This window comes from Schistocerca serialis, chromosome 6 (genome assembly GCF_023864345.2).
Source record: "Schistocerca serialis cubense isolate TAMUIC-IGC-003099 chromosome 6, iqSchSeri2.2, whole genome shotgun sequence".
Taxonomy (NCBI): domain Eukaryota; kingdom Metazoa; phylum Arthropoda; class Insecta; order Orthoptera; family Acrididae; genus Schistocerca; species Schistocerca serialis.
In genome coordinates, this window is record NC_064643.1 from 190,368,545 (window position 1) to 190,395,988 (window position 27,444).

General features: G+C 41.8%; 1 protein-coding gene across 1 annotated transcript in view; it reads right to left on the reverse strand.

Annotated features, from left to right (window-relative positions):
- The window catches only part of LOC126483994 (monocarboxylate transporter 1-like), a 141,628-nt gene that overhangs the window by 41,835 nt on the left and 72,349 nt on the right, over window positions 1–27,444 (reverse strand). The window contains exon 3 of the mRNA XM_050107300.1: window positions 17,420–17,546. Coding sequence (XP_049963257.1) covers window positions 17,420–17,546 — 127 coding nt within the window. The remainder of the gene's footprint in view (window positions 1–17,419; window positions 17,547–27,444) is intronic.

Sequence of the window (27,444 nt, forward strand, 5' to 3'; positions counted from 1 at the left end):
CCCATACAGAGCCATGTTACAGCAGATCTGCACCAATTTTAAATTTTAAATTGCTCCCTACATCTACATGCTACAGCAAAACTACAACAAACTGCCCTCACATATTGCTACGTCACATCAAAACTGTAAAACGCTTGTGTTTTGTGAACTGGAGACCATGGAAACCCCACTTCATCCACTCGGTGTGACCGGAAGACTGTGATGCTAGGATGAGGTTGGTTCAAATGGTTCTAAGCACCATAGGACTTAACATCTGAGGCCATCAGTCCCCAAGACTTAGAACTACTTAAACCTAAACAACCCAAGGACATCACACACATCCATGTCCGAGGCAGAATTCGAACCTGCGGCCGGAGCAACAGTGCTGTTCCAGACTGAAGCGCCTAGAACCGCTCGGTCACAACGGCCGGCCATATTACCTACCTCAGGTCATATGGTAATATACAATTAACGACAGTAAATAATTTGGATCTTACTGGTAGTCTCGCGCATTGTAGAAACCATTCAGTACCACGAGTGTCTGTCAACCAAAGTAATTTCATCACAACAGTAGGCTCCTTCAAATACTGTCTCTAATGCAACGCTACACTAGTAATAAGAAGAACGAGAAGCAGAACCATTGCTAACCTCTCCTGTGCCAACTTCTTCAACAAAGAGTAGCACTTGCAACCTACGTCCTGAGTTATTTGCTATATGCATTCCAATCTCTGTCCTGTCCTACAGTTTTTGCCCTCTACAGCTTCCTCTAGCACCATGAAATTCATTCCCTGATATCTTAACAGACGTCCTATCATCCTGTCCCTTCTCCTTCTCAGTGTTTTCCACATATTCCTCTCCTCGCCGATTGTGCACAGAACCTCCTCATTCCTTACATTACCAGTCCACCTAACTTTCGACATTCTTCTTTAGCAAAACATCTCAAATGCTTCGATTTTCTTCTACTCTGGTTTTCCTACTGTCCATGTTTCATCACCATACAATGCTGTGCTCCAAATGTACATTCTCAGAAATTTCTTCCTCAAATTAAAGCCTATGTTTGATACTAGTAGACTTCTCGTGGCCAGGAATGCCCTTTTCACCACTGCTAGTCTGCTTTCGATTTCCTCCTTGCTCCGTCCGTCATTGATTATTTTGCCGCCCAGGTAGCAAAATTCCTTTACTTCATCTGCTTCATGACCATCAATCCTGATGATAAGTTTCTCGCTGTTCTCATTTTTCATTACTTTCGTCTTTCCTCGAATTACTCTCCATCCATATTCTGTATTCATTAGACTGTTCATTACATTCAGCAGATCATGTAATTCATCTCCACTTTAACTCGGGATAGCTTTCTCATCAGCGAATCGTATCATCGATATGCTTCGATGTTCAGTCTTAATTCCATTCCTGAATCTTTTATTTATATAATTGCATCTCAGATGCACAGATTGAACAGCAGGGGTGAAAGACTACATCCCTGTCTTGCACCCTTTCTAATCCGAGCACTCGTATTATTGTACATATTGTATATTTCCTGTCTCTCCCTGTAGCTTACACCTATTTTCTCAGATTTTGGGGCATACTGCACCAATTTAAATTTTCGAACGCTTTTTCCGTATCGAAAAGTCCTATTAATGTGTTTTGATTTTTCTTCAGTCTTGCTTCCACTATCAACCGCAACGTTGGAATTGCCTTTTGGTGCCTTTACCTTTCCTAAAGCCAAAATCATCGTCATATACACATTTTCAATCTTTTTCCATTATTCTGCATATTATTCTTTCAGCAACATGGATGGTTGAGCTGTTAAGCTGATTTGCGAGAATTCTCACAATTGTCAGCTCTTGCAGTCTTCAGAATTGTGTGGATGATATTTTTCCGAAAGGCAGATGGTGTGTCGCCAGACTAATACATTATACAAACCAAAGTGAGTAGTCGTTTTGTTGCATCTTCGTCAAATGATTTTTGAAATTCTGATGGAACGTTATCCATCCCTTCTGCCTGATTTGATATTAGGTCCTCCAAAGCTCTCTTAAAGTCTGACTCTAATACTGGACCCCACACCTCTTCTAAATATAGTCCTGTTTCTTCTTCTATCACATTAGACAGTTCTTCCCCCTCATAGAGGCCTTCAGTGTATTCTTTCCACCTATCCGCTCTCTGCTCTGCATTTAACAGTGGAATTCCTGTAGCCCTTGCTTTTAATTTCATCAAAAGCTATTTTCACTTTCGTACACGCGGTGTCAGTCCTTCCGACAATCATTTCTTTTTCGGTTTCTTCACATTTTTCATCCAGCGATTTCGTCTACCTTCCCTGCACTTCCTATTTATTTCATTCCTCAGCGACTTTTATTTCTGTATTCGTGAATTTCTCTGAATATTTTTGTACTTCCTTGCTTCATCGACCAACTGTAGTATTTCTTCTGTTAAACATGGTTTCTTCGCAGTTGCATTCTTTGTACCAAAGTTTTTTTTTCCAACTTCTGTGATTGCCCTTATTAGAGTACTGCCTACTGAGATAGTCGTTCTTGTCGTTCTTGCCTTAGAGAACTTCGAGCGTATCTCGTCTTTCTTTAGGACTTCCGTATTCCAGGTATTTGTGCATTTATTCTTCCTGACTAGTCTCTTAAACTTCAATCTACTTTTCATCACTACTACATGGTGATATGAGGCTATATCTGCTCCTGGGTACGCCTTACAATCCAGAATCCGATATCGGAATCTTTGTCTGACCATGATGCAATCTACCTTCCCGTGTCACCCGGCATTTTACAAGTGTACATGATCCTCTTCTGATTGTTGAACAGAGTATTCGCTATTATTAGCTAAAATTTATTACAGAACTCCATTAGTCTTGCTCCTCTCTCATTCCTTGTTACAAGCCCATATTTTCCTGTAAACTTTTCTTTTACTCCTTCCCCTTCTACTGCATTCCAGTCCCCTATGACTATTAGGTTTTCATCTCCAGTTTCCGTACTGTATTTCTCTTTCAATATCGTCATATACTTTCTCTATCGCTTCATCTTCTGTTTGAGACGTCGGCATGTATATCTGAACTACCGTTGTCGGTGTTGATTTGCTGTCGATTCTGATAAGAATAAACCTATCACTGAATTGTTCACAGTAACACACTCTCTGCCCTACCATCCTATTCATAACAAAACCAACTGTTATACATTTTATGGTGCTGTTGATATTACCCCATACTCATCTCTCCAGAAATCCTTGTCTTCTGTCCATTTCACTTCACTGACCCATGGTATATCTAGATTGAGCCTTTTCTTTACAGATTTTGTAGCTTCCCTACCATATGCAAGCTTCGGGAATTCCACAATCCTCTCGCAAAACGCTACCCTTTCACTGGCTGTTCAATCTTTTCCTCATGGTCACCTCCCAGAGATCCGAAGTGGGGCTATTCCGAAACCTTTTGCCAAAGGAGAGAGCAACACGACAACTTTCAATTACAGGGTGCATGTCCCGTGAATACAGCTTGTGTGTCTTTAATGCAGTGATGCCTTCTGCATCCTTATGCCGTTAATCATTGCTGATTCTTCCGCTTTTAGAAGCAGTTTCACACCGAAAGGCCAAAGGGTGCTCCTAACCTCTGTCCACTCCTCTGCCCTCTTTGGCAAGGTTGTTGATATAATGAGAGTGACTTCTTACGCCAGAAGTCTTCGGCCGCCAATGCTGATTATATACTAAATTTAAGCTTTGGTGGGTTAATAACCCAGGACCAAGAACTTTCTAATAAGTAATCAGAGATGTTACCGATATACCACGGGTGAAACATTACACATAACGAAAAGATAAAAATAGGTGGAAAGAAAATGAAAAAGCCAACCTTCATCATCTCCCCTTTACTGAATTGATATGATCTAGACTATGCTCAAGAGGAAGCAACAAGGGGCGTTCCAAATTACATCATTAATTTGAAACGTTATGCTAACTATGAAGAAGTTATTTGAAACAGATAATTAAAAACTGAGTTCTAGAAAAAAATAACTGAAAACTCACAGCAGACCGAGATATTGCCTTTGTTTACAGGGTGTTTCAAAAATGACCGGTATATTTGAAACGGCAATAAAAACTAAACGAGCAGCGATAGAAATACACCGTTTGTTGTAATATGCTTAGGACAACAGTACATTTTCAGGCAGACAAACTTTCGAAATTACAATAGTTACAATTTTCAACAACAGATGGCGCTGCGGTCTGGGAAACTCTATAGTACGATATTTTCCACATATCCACCATGCGTAGCAGTAATATGGCGTAGTCTCCGAATGAAATTACCCGAAACCTTTGCCAACGTGTCTGGCGGAGTGGCTTCTCATGCAGATGAGATGTACTGCGTCAGCTGATCAATTGTTTCTGGATTCTGGCGGTACACCTGGTCTTTCAAGTGTCCCCACAGAAAGAAGTCACAGGGGTTCATGTCTGGCGAATAGGGAGGCCAATCCACGCCGCCTCCTGTATGTTTCGGATAGCCCAAAGCAATCACACGATCATCGAAATATTCATTCAGGAAATTAAAGACGTCGGCCGTGCGATGTGGCCAGGCACCATCTTGCATAAACCACGAGGTGTTCGCAATGTCGTCTAAGGCAGTTTGTACCGCCACAAATTCACGAAGAATGTCCAGATAGCGTGATGCAGTAATCGTTTCGGATCTGAAAAATGGGCCAATGATTCCTTTGGAAGAAATGGCGGCCCAGACCAGTACTTTTTGAGGATGCAGGGACGATGGGACTGCAACATGGGGCTTTTCAGTTCCCCATATGCGCCAGTTCTGTTTATTGACGAAGCCGTCCAGGTAAAAATAAGCTTCATCAGTAAACCAAATGCTGCCCACATGCATATCGCCGTCATCAATCCTGTGAACTACATCGTTAGCGAATGTCTCTCGTGCAGCAATGGTAGCGGCGCTGAGGGGTTGCCGCGTTTGAATTTTGTATGGATAGAGGTGTAAACTCTGGCGCATGAGACGATACGTGGACGTTGGCGTCATTTGGACCGCAGCTGCAACACGGCGAACGGAAACCCGAGGCCGCTGTCGGATCACCTGCTGCACTAGCTGCGCGTTGCCCTCTGTGGTTGCCGTACGTGGTCGCCCTACCTTTCCAGCACGTTCATCCATCACGTACCCAGTCCGTTGAAATTTTTCAAACAGATCCTTTGTTGTATCGCTTTTCGGTCCTTTGGTTACATTAAACCTCCGTTGAAAACTTCGTCTTGTTGCAACAACACTGTGTTCTAGGCGGTGGAATTCCAACACCAGAAAAATCCTCTGTTCTAAGGAATAAACCATGTTGTCTACAGCACACTTGCACGTTGTGAACAGCACATGCTTACAGCAGAAAGACGACGTACAGAATGGCGCACCCACAGACTGCGTTGTCTTCTATATCGTTCACATCACTTGCAGCGCCATCTGTTGTTGAAAATTGTAACTACTGTAATTTCGAAAGTTTGTCCGCCTGAAAATGTACTGTTGTCCCAAGCATATTGCAACAAACGGTGTATTTCTATCGCTGCTCGTTTAGTTTTTATTGCCGTTTCAAATATACCGGTCATTTCTGAAACACCCTGTATATACAATAATTTTTAAATAGCCACAGCTTGCGCTTGAAAAGCATACTAATATCCCAGATCACGTTTCTTACGTGATCTGGGCTAATATTAAAAAATCTGTAGGTCAGTTATCTAAAGAATCCAGAATTTGTACTTGATACTCATACTAGTACTACACCAATAGGTAAAATTGAGTTCTAACACGATGATATTAATAACAGTTCGTGGTATCACATCAAACCTACATGAAATCTGAATGGTACTGAATCATTCATACTATTTTTAAAAGGAGTACAACAGAACTAAATTTCAGTAACAACTTTACCTATTCATTCGTTTCATGTAAAACAGAAAAAAGTAAGAAGTAATGAAATATTTTACAATAAAGGGTGACCTTAATTCAGTCATCCGTTTGAAGCAACTCAAAAGAATATTATATTATTTTTAACTAGGCAGCATTTGACTTATTGAAAGTGTGGTATTAGATACAACTGACAGTGAACGGATTGTGGAAATTCGTGGAGAAAAGGACAATCTGTTAGTTTCTTGAGACGCCAATGTGTGTGGACACCATCCACTCACTTAAGGTAGCAGCTCGGTGTAGGATAGATCTGGACTATGATGTTCCTTACTGTCTGGCAACACGCCACAATCCTATACTGTCAGGAAGTGCACCCTTGTATACACTCCTGGAAATGGAAAAAAGAACACATTGACACCGGTGTGTCAGACCCACCATACTTGCTCCGGACACTACGAGAGGGCTGTACAAGCAATGATCACACGCACGGCACAGCGGACACACACTAGGAACCGCGGCGTTGGCCGTCGAATGGCGCTAGCTGCGCAGCATTTGTGCACCGCCGCCGTCAGTGTCAGGCAGTTTGCCGTGGCGTACGGAGCTCCATCGCAGTCTTTAACACTGGTAGCATGCCGCGACAGCGTGGACGTGAACCGTATGTGCAGTTGACGGACTTTGAGCGAGGGCGTATAGTGGGCATGCGGTAGGCCGGGTGGACGTACCGCCGAATTGCTCAACACGTGGGGCGTGAGGTCTCCACAGTACATCGATGTTGTCGCCAGTGGTCGGCGGAAGGTGCACGTGCCCGTCGACCTGGGACCGGACCGCAGCGACGCACGGATGCACGCCAAGACCGTAGGATCCTACGCAGTGCCGTAGGGGACCGCACCGCCACTTCCCAGCATATTTGGGACACTGTTGCTCCTGGGGTATCGGCGAGGACCATTCGCAACCGTCTCCATGAAGCTGGGCTACGGTCCCGCACACCGTTAGGCCGTCTTCCGCTCACGCCCCAACATCGTGCAGCCCGCCTCCAGTGGTGTCGCGACAGGCGTGAATGGAGGGACGAATGGAGACGTGTCGTCTTCAGCGATGAGAGTCGCTTCTGCCTTGGTGCCAATGATGGTCGTATGCGTGTTTGGCGCCGTGCAGGTGAGCGCCACAATCAGGACTGCATATGACCGAGGCACACAGGGCCAACACCCGGCATCATGGTGTGGGGAGCGATCTCCTACACTGGCCGTACACCACTGGTGATCGTCGAGGGGACACTGAATAGTGCACGGTACATCCAAACCGTCATCGAACCCATCGTTCTACCATTCCTAGACCGGCAAGGGAACTTGCTGTTCCAACAGGACAATGCACGTCCGCATGTATCCCGTGCCACCCAACGTGCTCTAGAAGGTGTAAGTCAACTACCCTGGCCAGCAAGATCTCCGGATCTGTCCCCCATTGAGCATGTTTGGGACTGGATGAAGCGTCGTCTCACGCGGTCTGCACGTCCAGCACGAACGCTGGTCCAACTGAGGCGCCAGGTGGAAATGGCATGGCAAGCCGTTCCACAGGACTACATCCAGCATCTCTACGATCGTCTCCATGGGAGAATAGCAGCCTGCATTGCTGCGAAAGGTGGATATACACTGTACTAGTGCCGACATTGTGCATGCTCTGTTGCCTGTGTCTATGTGCCTGTGGTTCTGTCAGTGTGATCATGTGATGTATCTGACCCCAGGAATGTGTCAATAAAGTTTCCCCTTCCTGGGACAATGAATTCACGGTGTTCTTATTTCAATTTCCAGGAGTGTATATTCGTACCCACATCCACAGGTTGGAGGGTCTCTGTAATCTCTGCAGATGCGTGACTGTGGTGATTATTAGGTCTCTCTCAGTTCAGTAGTAGTGAATGACATCAGTCAGTGTGTCGCTAGTGGATCATCCATGAACCCCCGTATACACAATGCTATCAGATCTGTGACCAAATAGCGTCTCTTGTTGTTTCCAAATCTCTTTGCTCATAACATCAAAATAGTGCAAATCTGAATGCAGTACGTAAGATTTTTTTTAATAAGTACCTCTTACACTAGTTATCATCATAATTGGTTGTATACACAGAATCTCCCACAAATGTGCTTATTGCTCCACAATTATTGAAAACATAATTAATGATCCACAGCAAGAGAACGAATCCTCACAGGTTATCCAACTCACTTAAAGAAATCGCAGCCATCAGAAGTTCAGTACATACAGTTTTCAAGAATAATGAAATATTTACAAGAAAATGTGGACTGAAATGACACATAGCGCTTAATATGCATCTCTAACTCAATGCCTATTAGTATCACTCAGATACATTAAGTGCTTACACGCTCATCTCATGTTAATTCTTACAACTACTTTTCTAACTACTCAAATCAGCTACGGTACCTCCACACTACATACTACAGTAACTTAGATACATTTATTCTCGCAGGTAGCACAAGGTATGTACTGTAAACTACCGACACTAACTCCTTTCATAGCTAAAATTCTCAGCTAAATCTTCTTCACGTATTTACTTTGTCTCATTCCCCGAAACGGTCAGACGACGCAAAGCAAAGCACACATTAAATTGAATACCTTACACAACTTGCTGTATAACAGGTATCACAATGCATAAAACAAAAGCAGAAAAAGCAAATATGGCAATAATATTTATTCTAACAAAATTATCATTTACATTAACAGCAGATTATCTTGGACAATAGCGTTATCTAGTACTGTCTCTTTTTACATTACCTAACAAACACCTTTCTCACTTTTAGTGTGATACAGTGTCTCATTTATTTGAACATATTGTCTATCCATCACCGTCCATGTTAGACTTCTCATTATTTGGAAATCTCCTTTATACACCCAAGACAAGAACTGTAAAATACGGGTTGACGCTCTGAAACTTCATCATACTTTAATGTATCACACAAAACGAACATTCAAGGCACTTCAAAAACAAGTTTAGGTTAAGATGAAGTACACCTACTACACATCCTAACAATTACTCGCGCAGCAACTTTACATTGGAATCATGCACTCTCTTTGATATTCGAGTTCCCCGTGTTTTGCTTTTTATTTCAGGTGAGGCTCATACCACGCCTTGAATGGACCAATATTGATGGGACAGAACTTACACTGTAAATGCACGTCAATTGCAGGACAGTGTCTGCAATTTTATTAAGATTTTCTGCCTAATATTGAAGAATTCTGTTAACATTTGGTGTCTGAAATTCCTTTGACGCCTTTCTCCAGCCGATCCAATTTTTGCGATGCCAGCGTCAACCCATCACTGAGTCTCAATGCAGCGGAAATCATAAACAGTACATTTCCTCTTATCTAATTTAAATTAAATTGTTTATGGATCACTAGGAAATATCAATGGATAGTAAATCATTTGACAACTCATTGGGCCTTTTCTCCAACTGTGAAAATATGAATCCTATGATCTATGACATTATACAGCAATACAGCCAACTTAGTGTGCCAAGCTCCTTCATGTCATGCTCAGAGAGTGCTGATGCTGCGTAATAAAGTGAGATATAAATATATTTTCTTCTGTCAAGTATCCTTCAAAACCAACGGCCTAAGTTTTTGGGCCATTATCAGAAACCATTTTATCAAAATGATCAACTTAGCGTAGAAAATTAAGCGGGAGAGTGTGTACAACAAGAGTTGTATCTGTTCTTAATTGATTAAGTGAAACGCGTTTACAAGTTGACTCAGCATCAACAGAGACACAAGAGTAACACTGAATAGTACTTGAAAAAGAACCATATCGATCAACGGTGGCAAGTTCCTTTCATCTTGATGGAAAGCGCATGGTGTGGCACCGTTGATGATTTTGCCTTTTGACAGGGCTTACTTAAAGCCCAGCCCTTACAAATGTCGTTATTCATTTTGCGATAGCATGTCCTATGGAGTCTGCGAAAATTTTCTTGCACCAACAAGTGCATGACTTAAATGAGTATGCCAGACTGATTTATTGACTATTTAGTCAAGAGTACAAACAGACCAGTGCGAAGTCTCGTGACTTTTCCTACTAAACCAAATATCGTCTTTCATCACACAAAAATTTAATGTAACTATCACGTCTCTGTCTCTCCATTTCTCCTTCACCACCTCTGATAGTGGATCTTAATTTTGTTCCCTAGAAATATTTACAAGTACTCTGGTAACAAAGTGTAAATGCAACGTATTTTAAGTACATGACACTGAAATTGTTCTCTTCAAATAGGCCTGCTTTGCTGCGTGGTAACATGCTCGCCTCCCGTGTAAGCGGGTCCGGGTTCGATTCCCGATCGGGTTGGAGATTTTCTCCGTTCGTTTACTGGGTGTTGTCCTCATCGTCATTTCATCCTCATCACTGTCGCTCAAGTCGCCCAACGTAATAAGACTTGCACTTGGCGGCCGAACTTTCCCAGATAGGAGCCTCCCGGCCAAGGATGACATACGCTCATTTAACTCATTTCATTCTTTGTTCTTTTCAAGATCGTCCTCAGTGTCACTATTCAGCCACAGAGGAGATCGTGAAGAATGTCACAACATTGTACTTTCCAGGAAGACACATTGTTCCAACTACTGACACAGAGGAAACACACAGGCATAAAACAGATACAATTTATTGGGTAATGGGGTGACAACAATAATACAAGGAAATAAGTTAACACCTCTGAAAGAAGTTTAACAAAAAAGTGCTCGGAGGAATGTGCACTCCCTTATAAAGAGGCTATCCATGCCAGGTGTTGCTTGTGCTGTGCGCACACAGCAGACAGCCATGGACTCTGGGGCGACCAGTGGACTGGACTGGCAACAGGCAGGCAGGAGCCATCTGGACGACAGAGTCCGCAACGAAAGACGTCAACATGGGCAGCAGCGACGGAGGCTGTAGAGAAGAGGCTCTGGTAATGGAGACCCGGCTTCCAATGATGCTGACGGTGGTGTCCCCTCAGCGCAGCAGGATGTGGCAGCACTGGTTGCACAAAGCCAACCTGCTGTCAGTACTGGCAAAGCCCAATCGCTGGGATAGGCAGGTACAACCAGACATGCTTGACCCGTCCCAATGAGGGGGCACGGCATCCTCCCTGGGACGCAACTAGTTCTGGGGTAATGCCACGAGTCGATCTTCGGTGTGAACCATGAAGACGCAGTGACCGCGCTTGCTGTGGACGATGGTGGGAATTCAGAGAAGTGATCGTCAAAACGCTATGGCCCAGACGGGTGTGCCAATGACAGGCTCAGCGTTGCATGGAAACGCCTGGTCGCTAGCAAAATGTAGAGCAGTGTCTCTACCTGATGGCCATGCATGGGTTCGGCGGCACACGTCTCCAGCTGGAATCATTCTGCAAGAGCTTAAAAAAAACGTGAGAGATTTCTCGTCTGCGAAATCTATGTACGTGTACATCTGCATATCAACATTCAGACAAGGCAGCCACCTCACCGTTCGACTATGAATGGAAGCTGGGGGGGGGGGGGGCAGCTGTGACATGGCGAATGCCATTGTGCATACGAAAGTCCGTGAAATATTATGCCACGAACTGAGCGCCATTGTCGCAACCAGAACGGAAGCAAGCATTTTAAGGTGAATATCTTTTACATGGCCTTGACAATCACGTCTACTGTGGCAGAAGGACAACAAACGACATAGGGAACAAGCGAGAAAAAGAATAAACTGCCGTTAACGAGAAAGTGTCAAAAAAGAGCATGCGAAATCAATGTGAACTCTTTCCCAAGATTGTGAAGCGACCGGCAACTGCAAAAAAAATCAGGGCACCCACCGGCTACGAAAAAGGTGTTCCACCACCCAACTGATGCCTGGAAAAAACACTTGGTGGCGCGCCAACAGTTTTTGCGAGAGATTTTACAGTGACCCTGATATAAAAAGTGTCGCAGAGCTACTGGAAACACGACGCAGGGAGTAAATCCATCCATCGGTAAGAGAATAATGGAATCGAGAGGGAGGCAATGGCGCAACACACAAAAATTATGAAGCGGGTTCGATGCCTTGTTCGGCAGATGGTCGAACCATCCATGCTGTATCACACGTATGACCTGCTGTAGTACCGAATCTGCCGCCACACCAGAGGCAATACGGGAACTCGTGACAGTGAAGCCATCGGTCGTGGGCCTCGCCTTTGAAACCAGCTAAAAGCAAAGCAGTTCCTCCTGGCCGAACGATCGATCAGGACCCATTGGGACAGAGCAACCTCTAGCGCTAATTTTGGCGTGGGACGGAAATGGATCTCACAGAAAACAGAGTCCAACAATTAGGTCAATGAGTGGCTTTGCCTAATAAGGACGCTGAGATGCCTATGACTGTACGCTACTCAAGGACGTCTGAAGTAGACACAGAACAGACAGATGGGGCAGACACATAACGGTGCTCACATGTTTTTAAATGGGGCTCTGCCGTGAAATTTTATGATCCAAATAAACAATGAAATGCTGGAGGAAGTGACAGCTAGAGAGATTACATTTGAGGCCTGCATCCTGTAGAATAGTAAACGAAGAATGGAAATTACGCAGGCGATCCTCCATGGTAGCAATTATCATATTATGTATTCAGTATTGGTATCCCATTGGGAGACAACCATCATAACCTGTTCTAAATAAAACTGTAAGGTGAAATACGCACTGATAATCTCCAGCGTTAACCGTTGACATGATACGTCCAAAAGGTGTATTAACCATAAGCAACTGTTTTCAAGTCTCGTCCAGTGGACTCTAAAGAGAATCTTCGGTCAAGTCGATTTTCGAAAAGAATCTGTCCCCAGCCAACAATGTGAGCATCCTGAGGGCCAGGCAGAGGGGAAGTGTCTATGACTGCTTGTGATTTAACTGTCACTCTGAAGTCGCCACAAAGCCGCAGCCGACCGGGTAGTTTCTTTACGGTCACTAAAGCCTGTTCATTTGAGGGAATCTGTCTAATAATTCACAATGACGTTAAGCGATACACGTCTGATCGGCTAAAACTACTGGCACCGGTTGCGCCCGGAAACAGCAGTGGCGAGTGGGGAATTTGAGGGTAATGTGAGCCGTGAAACTGTTTGGACAACCTAGTCATGGGACAAACAGACCTAAAAATTCCGAACACAAGGAATCCCATTTGTGATATGGCATTTGGGCGGTATCCAGATGCACCGCATCTGCGTTAGAAAAATCAAAAGCAGCAAAGGCATCTAAGCCAAACAAATTTTTCGATACTCGCGTCGTTAACCATCAGGTACGTAACAGAACGGACAACTGACTTGTAAACTGTCTCGGCCGTGAAATGGCCGAGAATAGGCATTGTCGTTTGATGGAGCTTACCAATCGACACTCGACGCATGCCAGTGGTGAGGACACTAACCTGGCATATGTTTGTGAGTTGACAAGGGATACAGAAGCCACCGGAAACTGGAAAATGCGGAAATTTGTGGTAAGGTCTTATGGGACCAAACTCCAAAGGTCTTCGGTCCCTAAACTTATGCAGTACTTACTCTAGACTAATTTACGCTGAAGACAACACACACACCCATGCCCGAGGGAGGATTCGAACCTCCGACGGGGGTAGCTGCGCGGACCGTGACAAGGCGTCTGAGACCACGCGGCTACCCCGCGCGGGCCCCGTGTCGACTTGTAGGAGTAATGGCTTATCCATCACCCGCACCTTAACGAAAAGTTTGTTCTGGCCTGTAGACAACAGCGAGTATAATGTCGGAACATTATGAATATCGACATCTACTGAGACCTGCAATGAGTCCTGGGGGGTTGGGGCAGAGTCCGACATACCGCTGCTATGAGACTGTTTTCACATTCGTGGCAAGCGACTCATCCATTGGGACAGACTGCCCGCTCGGGCTGTAAGGAACAAGAGTGGCACGAAGCAAGCGGTGTTCGCTGTGCCTGCTGAGAACAACGTGTTTGTCCGTGTAGGCCCGGTCAACATGTTTCTCCCCACTGCTTTACGCTCCATACGCCAGGGATGCACGCTGTAAACAACGACAACGTCACTGCGAACTTCTCAGTGGCGGCCCGCAGCGTGGAGGACCTCCAACTACTGTTCAGAACATCATCTGACGTAGGATCCCCAAACTGAAATGCAGTTTCAGTTCGGCGTGCTACGACAATATTGCTGTGCTCTTATCTTACTTCGGGAGGACGACAGTTCAATCCCGCGTCCGGCTTGTAATGTTATGCGTGCCTCACTGCTTCTTTTTAGGGTATTTTAACGGACACGATCAGTATTATGGCAAGCAGAATGGAAATGGACAACTTAATGGTAATAAGAACTACTACCGAGCGATATATCATCCGACAAATCAGGCAAACAATTTTAACTACGGCAACAACCCACAGCACCCTGCGTATTGCAATGAATACGGCAACAAAAGTTGGCAGCGCGGATTCCCACAGCAAGCGCAAGGATGGAATCCTGGCGCGCGGAACGCGAACGTATACTACTAACGTATTAACCCAAATAATACTCAGCGTAAATTCAAGCCGAACAATCAGCAATTTCAAACATCGGCTCCAAACAAACAACAAATGCATGAACGTCAATTTCAGACGCAATTTGAACCTGAGAATAGAGGAAATAACCAAACGCAGAGGAAACGGTACAACCCACCGGTATTTTTCACTCAAGCTCACAATCTTCCGACTTTCAATCCAGTAAATGAACCAGAACAGTTTGATACCCGAGTAATTCACAACACTCAGTTTTATTCGCCGCAATTAACTGAAATGAGTGTACAACCTGATAGGAACAACAATGGTTGTACCACCAACTATTCAACAACGGAAAACTAATCACAGCATCTTATCACTCCTTACCATGTGCTGTACGGCAGGAAGGGAGTAACTACATTAATGACGAAGACCTGAATACAGTGCTAGTACTACGTTACAACGACAGTACTGACATTCGTGACGAGTTACTACACGAGAATAATATAACAAACTTAGACCGACAAGAAGATGACCAAATTCAGGTGACAACCGAAATCACACTTGCAGTATATGTAACTATAGCAATACTGGATACTAGTGCAAACGTAAATGCAATCTCACTATGTTTTTTCAAACAAATAACCGCCACACAAAAAATACCCATATTACCCGTACAAGTATGTTGCATTACAGGAGATATTAGTTCACACACGCAGAAAGTGCAGATGCAAGCTTTGATTCCTGGTATTATACGAACAGTAAAACTCGAATGTATTTTCCTGGTAGTAAAGAACGTGTCAATACCCTGCTTGTTAGGTGTTGAGTTTCTTAAACAGACGAAGACCAAGATTGATTTCGCCGAAGGAACTTGCACTCTAAATGTAAATGAACAATCACTATCAGACGCACACATGAGAAAGTACGTAATTATCTTTCGGCGCATCTGCCCTCGTGGTTAGCTCACGAGGTAGACGTCAACAATATTTCCGAATGTCAAAAGACTGCCAGAGTATAAACAGTTCTACGAACGCTCAGATGGAGCGCAATTATAAACCAAATGGCATTTTATTTCCCATGATGATACGAAAGAGACACACGAACTGGATAGTTGCTGTATTCAAAACAGTAACTACAATATATGAAAGACTAGAAGCTGATCTCGGTGCTTTCAAAAGTTCGCTGTAAATAATAGCACAACTCCAGAAATCCCATCCTTTGACCATACACCTTCGACATAAATTTTTTTAGCACTTACTTAATCCTATGTATTTTCGGTTCCATATACTATGTACTACGAACATGATTGCAAGAATTGAAGAAGATTAAGCAATTCAGTCATGACGTCTTAGTCATGGACGCTTGATATACTGATGCATCATGACACAAGAAACCGACCATGATATTACAGTCAGTGACAGTTCAGTGCATCGCCTCGTTAATTCATTTTTCTAAAGTACGATGTGTACCAGACTTCTGCATACAAACTCGAGTGAATAATACCTCGTTCAAAATTGTAAATATTTTTATGTTCTTGTTATTTCATGATTCTTTGCATTCAACCAACAGTAAGAACTCTGAACTATGAATGAACTACTAATTAAAAATCTCTTTGCCTGTGAGACGATAATTGCCATGTAAGTATGTTCTTTGTTTATCGATGTCTGCTTGACGAAAAGTTTTCTGATTGTTTTGATATATTATTTGCATTATGGTATGTTACTTGTCAAATGTATTCATTGTCTTAGCTGCGTTGTAAACATTAGAAGTGAAACCCGACAGTTCATAAAAGAAACTGTCATGCTTCAATTGGAGGCAATGTGATGTTATGTGTGCCTCACTGCTTCTTTTTCTTTAAATAATTTGTGCCTGATTTTATTCTGAGAAGCTCAGTAATGTATGTAAATGCCGAAAATGTAAATGTGATTCAAAAAGTACTTGAAGTGCAGCTGGACAGCAATGAACTCTTTAGCGCTCAGTCCCCGCAACGATAGTATTAGAGAATCTTTGAGTATGGACTCTAAAAAAAATTGATTTTATTAAAAAAAAGGGACTGTTAATCTGTATGTTGTGGAAAGAGGACGTGTTGCTAGGCCGTCGCTCAGAACGTATTGTTACATTTTATGAAAATTGATATTTAAGTGATAAGACCGAGTGAAGTATGTGTAAGAGTTGCCAAACATTTATGTATACAAATTTTCTGGAAGTGAAGAATAGAAATACCTTGTTTTTGGAAAAGGAGGTGAACTTTATTGTCATCGCCGTCTATTAAGTGACAGAACTGTAAGTGAACAAAGTTCACTAAAACACAGGGAAAGAAATGCATTCTCTGTAGTTTTCATTCAATAAGTAACAACCTTTCATAATTTCTTAATCACAGTAACTGGCTTATGTTCTTGTACAATAGTATGGTGCTGAACTCCACTGTACAAGGACGTGTAGTTTGAAGGAAGTTTGTGTGTCAAGCAATTTCCTTTCCTCACGAAAAGAAGATTGCTGTTAGATCTTACACCACTTACACTTTCCACTTACAACCGTGGTCCCTTAGGTATGAAAAGCTACGAAAACTTTGGCTCAAAGCTATCCGCAATACGGCCAAGTAACTAACAGAGTCGTATTTTAAACCTTAAATAACAATAACTTCCTCCAAATTGCAATACGTCAACAACTGGTGCAGAAGCTGATCATTCAAGGAGGCAGCAACCAAAATTCAGATACCAGTTACGACTTAAAGTAAAAATCTCAATCAAAAATCAATCTCTCTCCTCCAAAACATATATAAATATTCGTAATATTATTAAAAAAAAGTTCATTTTACAGGTTATCCTAATTTAGGTTTTCCGTGATTTCCCTAAATCGCTCCAGGCCAATGCCGGGATGGTTCCTTTGAAAGGGCACGGCCGACTTCCTTCCCCGTCCTTCCCTAATCCGATGAGACCGATGACCCCGCTGTTTGGTCTCTGCCTTCATACAGTCCAATCCAATCCTACCTTACTGTTGTTAGCGAAGCAGAAATTGAGGCAACGTGAAGGATCATCTTTATCATTGTTCTGAATTGCCGCATTAATTTCGAAATTTAAATGCAAAAATGAACACTTTGCAAACTGTACTCACCTGAGAACTGCGTTACTGAGAACATGGAGTTCATAATGACCGCCGCACTCGTCGTCTCGAGGCCCATGGACTGCAGTTTATCTCCGAACAGCAGGCTGAATATGGTGTTCAGGCACTGGCTGGTAATCTGATCAGAAATCACAGAAAAGGAAATATAGACATCTGGAAATGGTAATGCTAATGTACGTGGTGGTGTTGAACGGTTTTTAGACACTTTAAGAAAATGAAACAACTACAGCCTTCTTATGATCTTACTGTGTAGCTTCCAGTTTCGGCGATTCAGTGTATCATCTTGAAGCCTTAGTTGATTCTGAAGTGTTTATCACGATCAACATATACGCTGCATCAGCGCCAAAGGTAACTAAATTACGCAGACCATCTGTAACTGTGATGTCAGCACTCCAACCATCAGCTGCCAATTACACGAGAGTTCTTTACAGCGATATAGAAAGAGAGAATTTTTTTTTTCTTTTTTTTTTAACCAGTATGAGTCACATTGGCCCACTGTCAAATGATGAGGCATATATTTTTGTAAAGTTAATGTTAATCTCGGATTCAGAAATGACAAATTTTCTGACACTTTCAGAGGAACAGTTCGATCCGTTACCTAAATCATGCACACACAAAATAACCTGTGCTGATTGCGAATCCATATACGTAGGTAAAACTAGTGGAACTTCCAGACAAAGATATAGAGAATATACTTCCCTGCATACCATTAAACATTGGATTTTCAAAGAACATTCGAAGAAAACGTAACTAACTGTCGTGGGTATAGATACGAATCTAAAAATTTTGCACTTCGTAGATAAAGGAGGTACTATAGATATCATATAAGATCTGGAAATTTATATCCATTCCCACAAAGAACCTAACTGTTTCCTGAACGAACAAACTGAGTCGAAGAACAAAGTATTCTTTGACAGTTTTCGTAATTTCTTATGCACATAGACCATAGTTTGTGCACTGTATTACCTTGACATTGTTATCAGTACAGATCTATAGTAATATCGTACGACAGACTGTAATCTTGACGTATGGATCCACATGGCTCTCATCTGAACTATTACGAATTTCCGCTTACTACTCTACATTATTTGCTTGACCACACGCCTTTACTGGGTTTTATCCTATTATCTAAATGTTTCAGTTACGATATTCCACGTTGTTTTCGATCACTGATATCGATTGTAAGATACTCTTACACTGTCATTTTTGATATCGACAAACTTTTTTTGTCTCGCAGTTAACGGTTGGAGAGCTGACATCACAGTTACATTTATGTTGGCCACTGGTCACTGATCCAGCGTAGTACATATGGAACGCAATAACCGCTTGAACGTCAACTAAGGCCTCAAGATGGCGCATTGAAGCGCCGGAACTGATAGCTACACAATAAATAAGATAGTAAGGACGGTTGTGGGCGTTTAATTTTCCTACAACAGTGACCTTCAGTCAAAAGGATGGACTTACAAAAGCTTTTAGACACGTTAGGAACTGTATTATACGACACAGTCCTCTGCTAGTTATATAATTTTCAATGTTAATTTTGGTTCATTTCTGACCACCCATGGAGCGTCTGCATCAGCAGAGGCTAAAAACGAAGTATATAAAATTACAACTAGTGCCTCATGAAATGTAAGTCATACATACGTTATACATGTACTAGCAAATACGGCAATTACTGAACACGTACGGAAATGTGATATCCGTCATAATCCCGCCCCCCCCCCACTCTCTCTCTCTCTCTCTCTCTCTCTCTCTCTCTCTCTCTCTCTCTCTCTCTCTCTCTCTGTGTGCGTGTGTGTGTGTGTGTGTGTGTGTGTGTGTGTGCAGCTCCTCCTATCCCCTCTGCTGTCCATCCCTTTCTTCCTGATCTTATGTCCACCCCCTCAACACTGATTTATACTCCCCTCCCCCCCCTGTCTATCCGTCTTTATTTGATCCTTGTTTATTGTTGTTGCCAAATAAGCCTTGATGGGAATGACTTACAATGAATAACTAAATCGGTTGGGTATGAAAGACATATCCAGCTGTTAGATCTGTGAAGATGGTAGCTCCAATGATAGTATTTTGCATTATTTTAATCTGCAAACCAGTGGGATTACAAAATTTAGGACAATTCAGATTTCTTAGTGATTTTCTGATCATAAGGCAGCAAGCCATAAATACAACTTTCCTTTTTTCTATTGAAATCTACTACGAATAAGAAAACAACATGGCACATAATTGTGTATAAATTTAAAAAAAATTACACGTAAGGAGAAAGAAAATATTCTGGGAAACAAGTCGTCTAATAGGTTGCACGCACTGCTTTCAATAGTTGAAACTGACTGCGAGAAAGAAAACGAAACCACACAGCAAAGCGCAGCACTTTCTTTCTAGCAGTCAGTTGTAACAGAAAACCTGTATATTTTTGTTTAAAGATACATAGCCCTGTGCATCTAAATGCTTCCTGGAGCCCCCTGTAAAAATGGGGAGTTAATCGGTCAAGAACTTTTCGAGACCTTTGCTCAGATTATTGCCTAAAAATTTGAAGTAAATCGGTCAAGATCTTTTACATATTTTTGGTAACAACGTTAAACAATGACTTCATATAGTAGTACAGATATACAGGGTGTTTATAATCTAGTTACACAAAAGTAATCTTCAACTGTGAAAAGGGTAAATGGCTTACAGAAATATTTGATACGGAACCGAATGCAGAATGTCTTCAAGTTTTATCCCCTCCAATCACAGTTAGTTGTGGTCCCGTTTAGAAGCATGCACGATTGAGGTATTCCAACGGTCATTATGGAGTCGTATAACGGTGCAGTGTGGGTGCAGTGTGCGCGCAGTGTTGTTTGCGGTTTCATGAATCCAAACCCACTACTACAGTTCAGAGACAATTCAGGACAAAATATCAGAAACCACCATCTCCAAGCAAATTGTTATTAATTGGTACAATCATATCACGGAGACTGGCTGTGTGTCACATAAGAACACCGGGTCAGGGTCGGGCAGTAGTCTATGACGCAGCAACTGAAGATGTTCGGCTGTCTTACATTCCCAGTCTGGATAAATGAGCGACACACGCCAGATTAGAACTGAAAGTGTCTATCGTTACAGTGTGGAAAATATTAGGAAAACAATTGTCATTCAAAACCTGAAAACAAACTCTTGCAAACTTTTTCTTAAAGTGACAGAGAAAAGCGAACTGAGTTTTGTGTAGAAATGTTTAACAAAATGAAGACTGAAGATGATTTTCTTAATAAAATTGTTTTCAGTGACGAAGACACCTTCCATACCTGCGGTAAAGTGGATCGGCATAATGATCGTATATAGAATGAGCAGAAGCCACATCACGTAATCGAACATGTACGGGACTCGTCTAGGGTAAACGCTTTTTGTGCTATAAGCTTTAACATGATTTGCGATACTTTCTTATTTGTCGAGTCAAATGTAACTGGCATATCGTACTTGGATATGGTTCAAAAATGGCTCTGAGCGCTATGGGACTTAACATCTGAGGTCATCAGTCCCCTAGAAGTTAGAACTACTTAAACCTAACTAACCTAGGGACATCGCACACATCCATGCCCGCGGCAGGATTCGAACCAGAGACCGTAGCGTACCTGGATATGTTTGAAGTTATCCAGTGCCTCTATTACAACACGATATGGGAACAGAATTCAATTTCTAGCAAGATGGTGCATCCACCACGTTATGATAGTGAAGTTTCATTCCTCTCTAGGAATGTACCGACATGGACTGGACGCGGTCGGACAACATCCTCGTCACCGTGATAGCCTGATTTAACCCCAATTAACTTCTCTGTGTGTGGTTACATTAAAGACAAAGTGTTCGTTGCTCCGCTTCCGGCAAACGCCGAGGAGCTGCGACAATGGACAACACAAGCTGTAGCCACCACACGTCAAGAAATGCTTCATAGGATTTTGCAGGAAACTGAACATGGGAAAATTATTGTGTTGCAAATGGTAGCCACATTGAGCATTTGCAAATAAAACTTGAAGATATACTGCATTCAGTTTTGTATCAAACATACCTAAGTTATTTACCTTTTCACAGCTAAAAGTTACTTTTGTATAACACATTGTTACGTTATAAAAAATAGCTATATAGTCAAAAATAAAATAACTGTTACAGCTCCGTACTGTACGATACAATTATAAACAATAAGTAGGCTGCATACTAATTTCCTCATTCATTTACAGAATAGTTAGACAAAGATTAATATCACGGAACAATACACACATCATATGATTCATTAATACAGCAAACGGTGTTAATGAAAACAAATAAAGGTTGCGTTTCAAATCCTAGTGGCCATATCAGTAATAGGTTACGTATCACTGCCAGGTCTCATAGTACTATTAATCGTTTATGATCTGGACAATCTTGTGTTGCGGGCAGCACTGACAGTGAACTTTCACCATCGTTCGCACGGAATGTGTTCCCGAATATGGAGTTTTTTTTAATCAGTTTACAAAAATCGAACGATAGTTAATCTGCATCCATAGCAAAGGCCACCTACTTGTTCATCTTTTCACAAACTGTCGGGGTGCAGAGGGCAGAGGGACTAGGGCCGACGGGTCAGTGCTTGTAGCAGCCGGCTAACCAAGATCTGGACGGTTCTTTCTTAACCACCACTCACTGCTGTGTCACTAACTCAACGGTCATACGTCGCACAGTATGATTACAATAGCAAGGCTTTTACCACAGTCCATGTCATAGATTCTTGGAAATAAACTGCAAACACCTGCTCACCTGCTGTATGATCCTTTAACAATTTGCACCAACACATACACCTTCGACACTTCGGCTCATTTTCAGGATTCCTTAACTCAAAAAAAAAAAAAAACGGAACCATTACAGGATCACTTTGCTGTCCATCCCTCTGTCTGATTGACTGACTGACTGTTAAAAAACACTTTTCCTCAGTAACGGGCAGACGTATCAGTTCAAATTTATGTCACCTGCTAAGGCCTAAGGCCCCTTGGCGTTGCAAAAAGTTGAAGCTTGTAACTCATTCAGTCAAAAGATACGACCATTTATGTCACTTTTTTATGCTCGCAAACGCAATCATTAAAACATCTATGTTACTTCCCATTGGAGTAGAATCATGAAATTTGGTAAGTAGTACGGTTTCACAGCACAACCAAAATAAAAAAATTCGAAAATTGTTGATCTGTTACTATTTCACAAGAAAAAAATTTCTTTTCTTATCCGACATCAAACTTGAAATTGAAACAATCAGTACCTCTATATTCACGCTCACTGAGTCGCAACAGTAGGAGACAAACATCAGGCAAAGAACGACTTTATTGCTCGTATGATGCGTTTTGGAATTTATCTGTTAAGACTAGTCTGCGAATATTTGTTTCACATACACATTGAAACGCCATATTTATTTGCAAAATTTTTGCAGAGTAGTCTACAAATGATTGTTTCACTTCACACGAAACACCATATGTAAGTGCAGTAATCGCTCTTGGCTATCTGATGATGGATAAACGCCGAAACGCGTCACACGAGCAATGAAGTCATTCCTTGCATGTTTGACTTTTACCATTGTGACCCAGTCAGCCTGAATGCAGAACTACTAGCTATTATCATAATGGTCAAAAAAATGTCAGATGTGTGTGAAATCTTATGGGACTTAACAGCTAAGGTCAGCAGTCCCTAAGCTTACACATTACTTAATCTAAATTATCATAAGAACAAACACACACACCCATGCCCGAGGGAGGACTTGAGCCTTCGCCGGGACTAGCCGCACAGTCCGTGACTGCAGTGCCCTTGACCGCTCGGCTAATCCCGCGCGGCTCATAATGGTCGCCTGGCTCCAGCAACACTTTATGTTACATTTACATCACTGAAATTAAAACATTCTCGAAAACTTAGGACACTCTAAGACGGATGTCTTTCCAATATCAATGTCCATAACAAGCAAAATGATCGAGATACTCGATTCCTGGAATGGATCAACTGTCTACGCACATACCTAATGTAAACAGAAGGTGGAGGGGTAGGGGGGGGGGGATGAGAAAGGAAAGCAACGGGAAGGAACTTACTATGTCAGCTGTATCAGATCTTAACGTGGAGTCAGCGGCGCCGAATGGAAATGCGTTCCCCGATCGGGAATCGAAGCCTGGCTCTCCTATTAACTAGGCAACTGCGTTAACCAATGCGCCACACGAACACAATGTTTATCGCAATTGCGCTATCTCAGTACGCCCGTCGGCCTTCCCACATACCCATCTACCGCCACCTACCCTCAGTTCCCTTGCACGTCCGCTATGCTCGCTGCTTTGAGATTCTCACATGTCCGAAAGACACCATGCAGTCACATAACGAGTCGCCTCGATGGGTTATGAATTCACCACCTTCAGTGCGAAGGCACAATCAAGTCTTTGAGTTTCGGGAGCCCACCATTGTATGAAAGTCACGTTAAGGGAGATTACAATATATCCTTTCCCCACAGTTTGTAAACCTTGCAAAATCTAGTGCCCAAATACGTTAAGTGGAAGCCAAGTACCAATCTTGTAGCAAAGAGACTTAACAAAGGTACTAGATTTCACTCCTAAAGTGGACAGACAGTTTTATTTGAACCTCATGCCACAAAATGTGCTTAATGGAAATGATGATAACGAGAACAATGAAGTGTTGGAATTGGCCATAATTGCGTCCAGGGGCATTTAGCATCTGTTCTTTATACTCCGATTCTGGTTTCACATTAACTACAAACTTTACAAATGTCAAAAAGACACTATTATCACTAGCCAACGTAACAAAATTTTGTGAACTGACATTAATAAAAATAGTTACAATAATAATAATAATAATTGTTATTATTTACATTTTATGGGCTTCATTGGACCACTATAGCCAATAATAATAATAACAATAATAATAATAACAATAATCATAATAACAATCCTAAATATTAATCCGCCGGCCGTTGTGGCCGAACGGTTCTAGGCGCTTCACTCCGGAACCGCGCTGCTGCTACTGTCGCAGGTTCGAATCCTGCCTCGGGCATGGATGCGTGTGCTGTCCTTAGGTTAGTTAGGTTTAAATAGTTCTAAGTCTAAGGGACTGACGACATCAGATGTCAAGTCCCATAGTGCTCAGAGCCAAATATTGATCAAAATTTCGTAACGTAAAGTAGGTACATTATTTTTTCATTGCAAATATAGGATGTTTAGAATTGGTTAAAAATATTTTTCCCTACAAATTTGATTTTCACAAACACCTATTTGGAAGGAGGCTGTTTTATTTGCATGACAATTTTCAGGTAGTTTTGGCCATGAATGTGAATTTGGTAAGTGTGTTCAACCTCCATAGCATCGATGTAACCATATTCTTTATAAGTCTTTTCCTGAGACCACAGATCTTGGTGAGAGAGGTTAGTTTTTCTTTGTCAGAGTGGCAGCAGTGTGTGTTAGACAGTTTGGCGATGTACTTGCTTTGAGAAGGATGGAAGCTGGCCTGGCATTTAGCGAAGGCAGTATTATTTGAAAAGGCTTTTGTATTGTATTGATTTATTATGAGGAAACATTTTGTGAGACGGAGATAATACGAATGCATGAATATCAGAAGGGAAGTTTTCTAAGGCAATCTAGTTTTCTTGTATACATTCGTAATTGTGTAGTTTCTTATTGGTAGAACGTTGTGTATGTTTAAAATTTACTGTAAGCATTTTTATAGTGAAGTACATGGATTTGTCTTATAATTGAAATAAGTGCCAAGAAAAGTAATTGCACACAGGAAAATAGTTAAGAAAGATCTCTGCTAACTTGTCTAGTTGTGAGAACTTTATGAAAGGGTGTATTGTTGTTAATTAAGCATAATTATACTTGGAGTCTTTGTTCTCATTTATCAGTCGTTAAGTTTAGTTCTTCATTTTTTCATTTTTTACCTTTACGAATGTGCGTGTACTCGCATTCGACATCGCGAGTAGTGTGCTGCAAAAGCGTTTTTTATGAAGAGTGATAAGGTACCATCTTGCATTGCACATCGCAAGTACGGTGAATGAAATCTGATTCTTGACAGTTCATTATCATCTTACCAGAAACGGGCTGCAGAACAGGCGAGCGTTCGTACAGGTAGGCCAACAAATTTAATTATCAGCAGAATTCATGTCCACTATAAGGTACAGAGATTGTTGGAACGAGTTTGTGAAAATATCACAGGTTTTCAGAGGTTTCAAATATATATAATCACTTATACACTCACATGGGAAATATTTTATTTTTTAAATATAATCTACACTGGTTGAAAATGTTAACATTTTTACGTGCGTTACTTCAAGATCAAATAAAATCGGAATTTTTTTTTATTCAGAAGGCTGTGGATTGCTGTGTTATGAAGGTTAAATGACTTGTTTGTATTGGTTGCATTGTCTAAAACAGTATCGTATCGTTTCATAGAATAAACACGCGTTGTATGTCGAAGTCCTTACTTTTTCTGAGGAAACTTGACAAATAGATACGAAAATCTCCCAGAAAATGAAGTATTACGCCAAAACGAAGCGTTTTTAAGAATCGTGGGTTTCATGGTAATAAATTTTCGGACAAAGGGAAATATTGTGTTCAACGTGTGTTGTGTGAAGTTACAGACAATGACATTCAGGCAAACTCGTCAGTATCTAGAGAAACACCCATTAGTGCGTAGAAGATTAAAATAAAACACTGTGATACACAGTTTTCTCAAAACGAAAGTGAAATAAATGGTAGGTTAGGTTATATTGTGATAGATTTACACATCCTAACAAGGGTGTTAGGTGATTGTATGTGTTGCAAAATATGTGGAGGGCCAGTTAGTTTGCATGAAGACAGTGCGGTATCAAATGGAGTAGCCAGGAAACTTATCATTAATTGTGCCAGTTGCAAATATACTCATTCATTTTAGAATTCTGATAAGTGTAAAGATAATTATTTTGAAGTAAATGTTAGATGGTTTTATGGACTGAGAGTTCTTGGCCAAGGACTCATTGCAGCAGAAACAATGTGTGCCGTGATGAACATGCCATGCCCACCTTGAAAAAATCGATAAGTATGCAGAATTTATTGGAACTGCTGTGGAATCTGTTGCATGTGAGTCAATGAAACGAAGCTGTTGAAGTAAATAATGGTACGACTGACATACCAGTAGCTTTTCATGGCACTTGGCAGTAGCGCATTTACAGTTCTACGAATTCTGTTGCTATGGTGACCAGTGTGGATACTGGAAAAGTAATAGATTTCCAGATTTTAACCAAACATTGTTATAAGTGTAAATCAGGGAATGATGAGGAACATATCTGTGGCAGAAATTATGAAGGAACAAGTGGTGGTATGGAGGCCTGTGCAGCTACTGAAATTTTTAGTCGATCTGTGAACGAAAGGGGGATGTGTTACACTAATTCTTAGGTGATGGAGACTGAAAAGCATTTATCAGTGTAGTAGCCGCTCAGTTTTATGGTGAAGAAATTATCACAACACTGAAATGTGTTGGTCATGTCCAGAAGAGGATGGGCACAAGGTTGAGGAAGTTGAAACAATGCTGAGAGACAGGAAAGTTTCTGATGGTAAAACCATAAGAGGCAGGCTGACAGACGAAATGATTTTTGATGGCATTATGAGATGGCCATTAGAAATGATGCTGAGGGTTTGTTGAAAATGAAGCAGGCAGTATGAGCTACCTTCTTGCACAGGCTATCAACTGATGAGAAACCAGTACACGACCTTTGGCCCCCTGGACCTGATTCATGGTGCAATTACCGCAATGCCCAGTACTCAAACAGTTCATAGAGCCATAAACATTCCATCCCGGCAGCAGGATATCATAAAACCTATTTAGAGACCTGGCAAATCCTGAATTAATGAAGAAGTGTCAAAATGGTCCGACTCAAAATCCCAACGAGTCGTTCAGTAATCTTATATGGACTCGCTTACCAAAAAATGTTTTTGTTTGGATGTAGACACAGTGACGCTGTTATTGCTTTTAATGATTACAACAATGGTAGGGTAAAAGTGCTACAG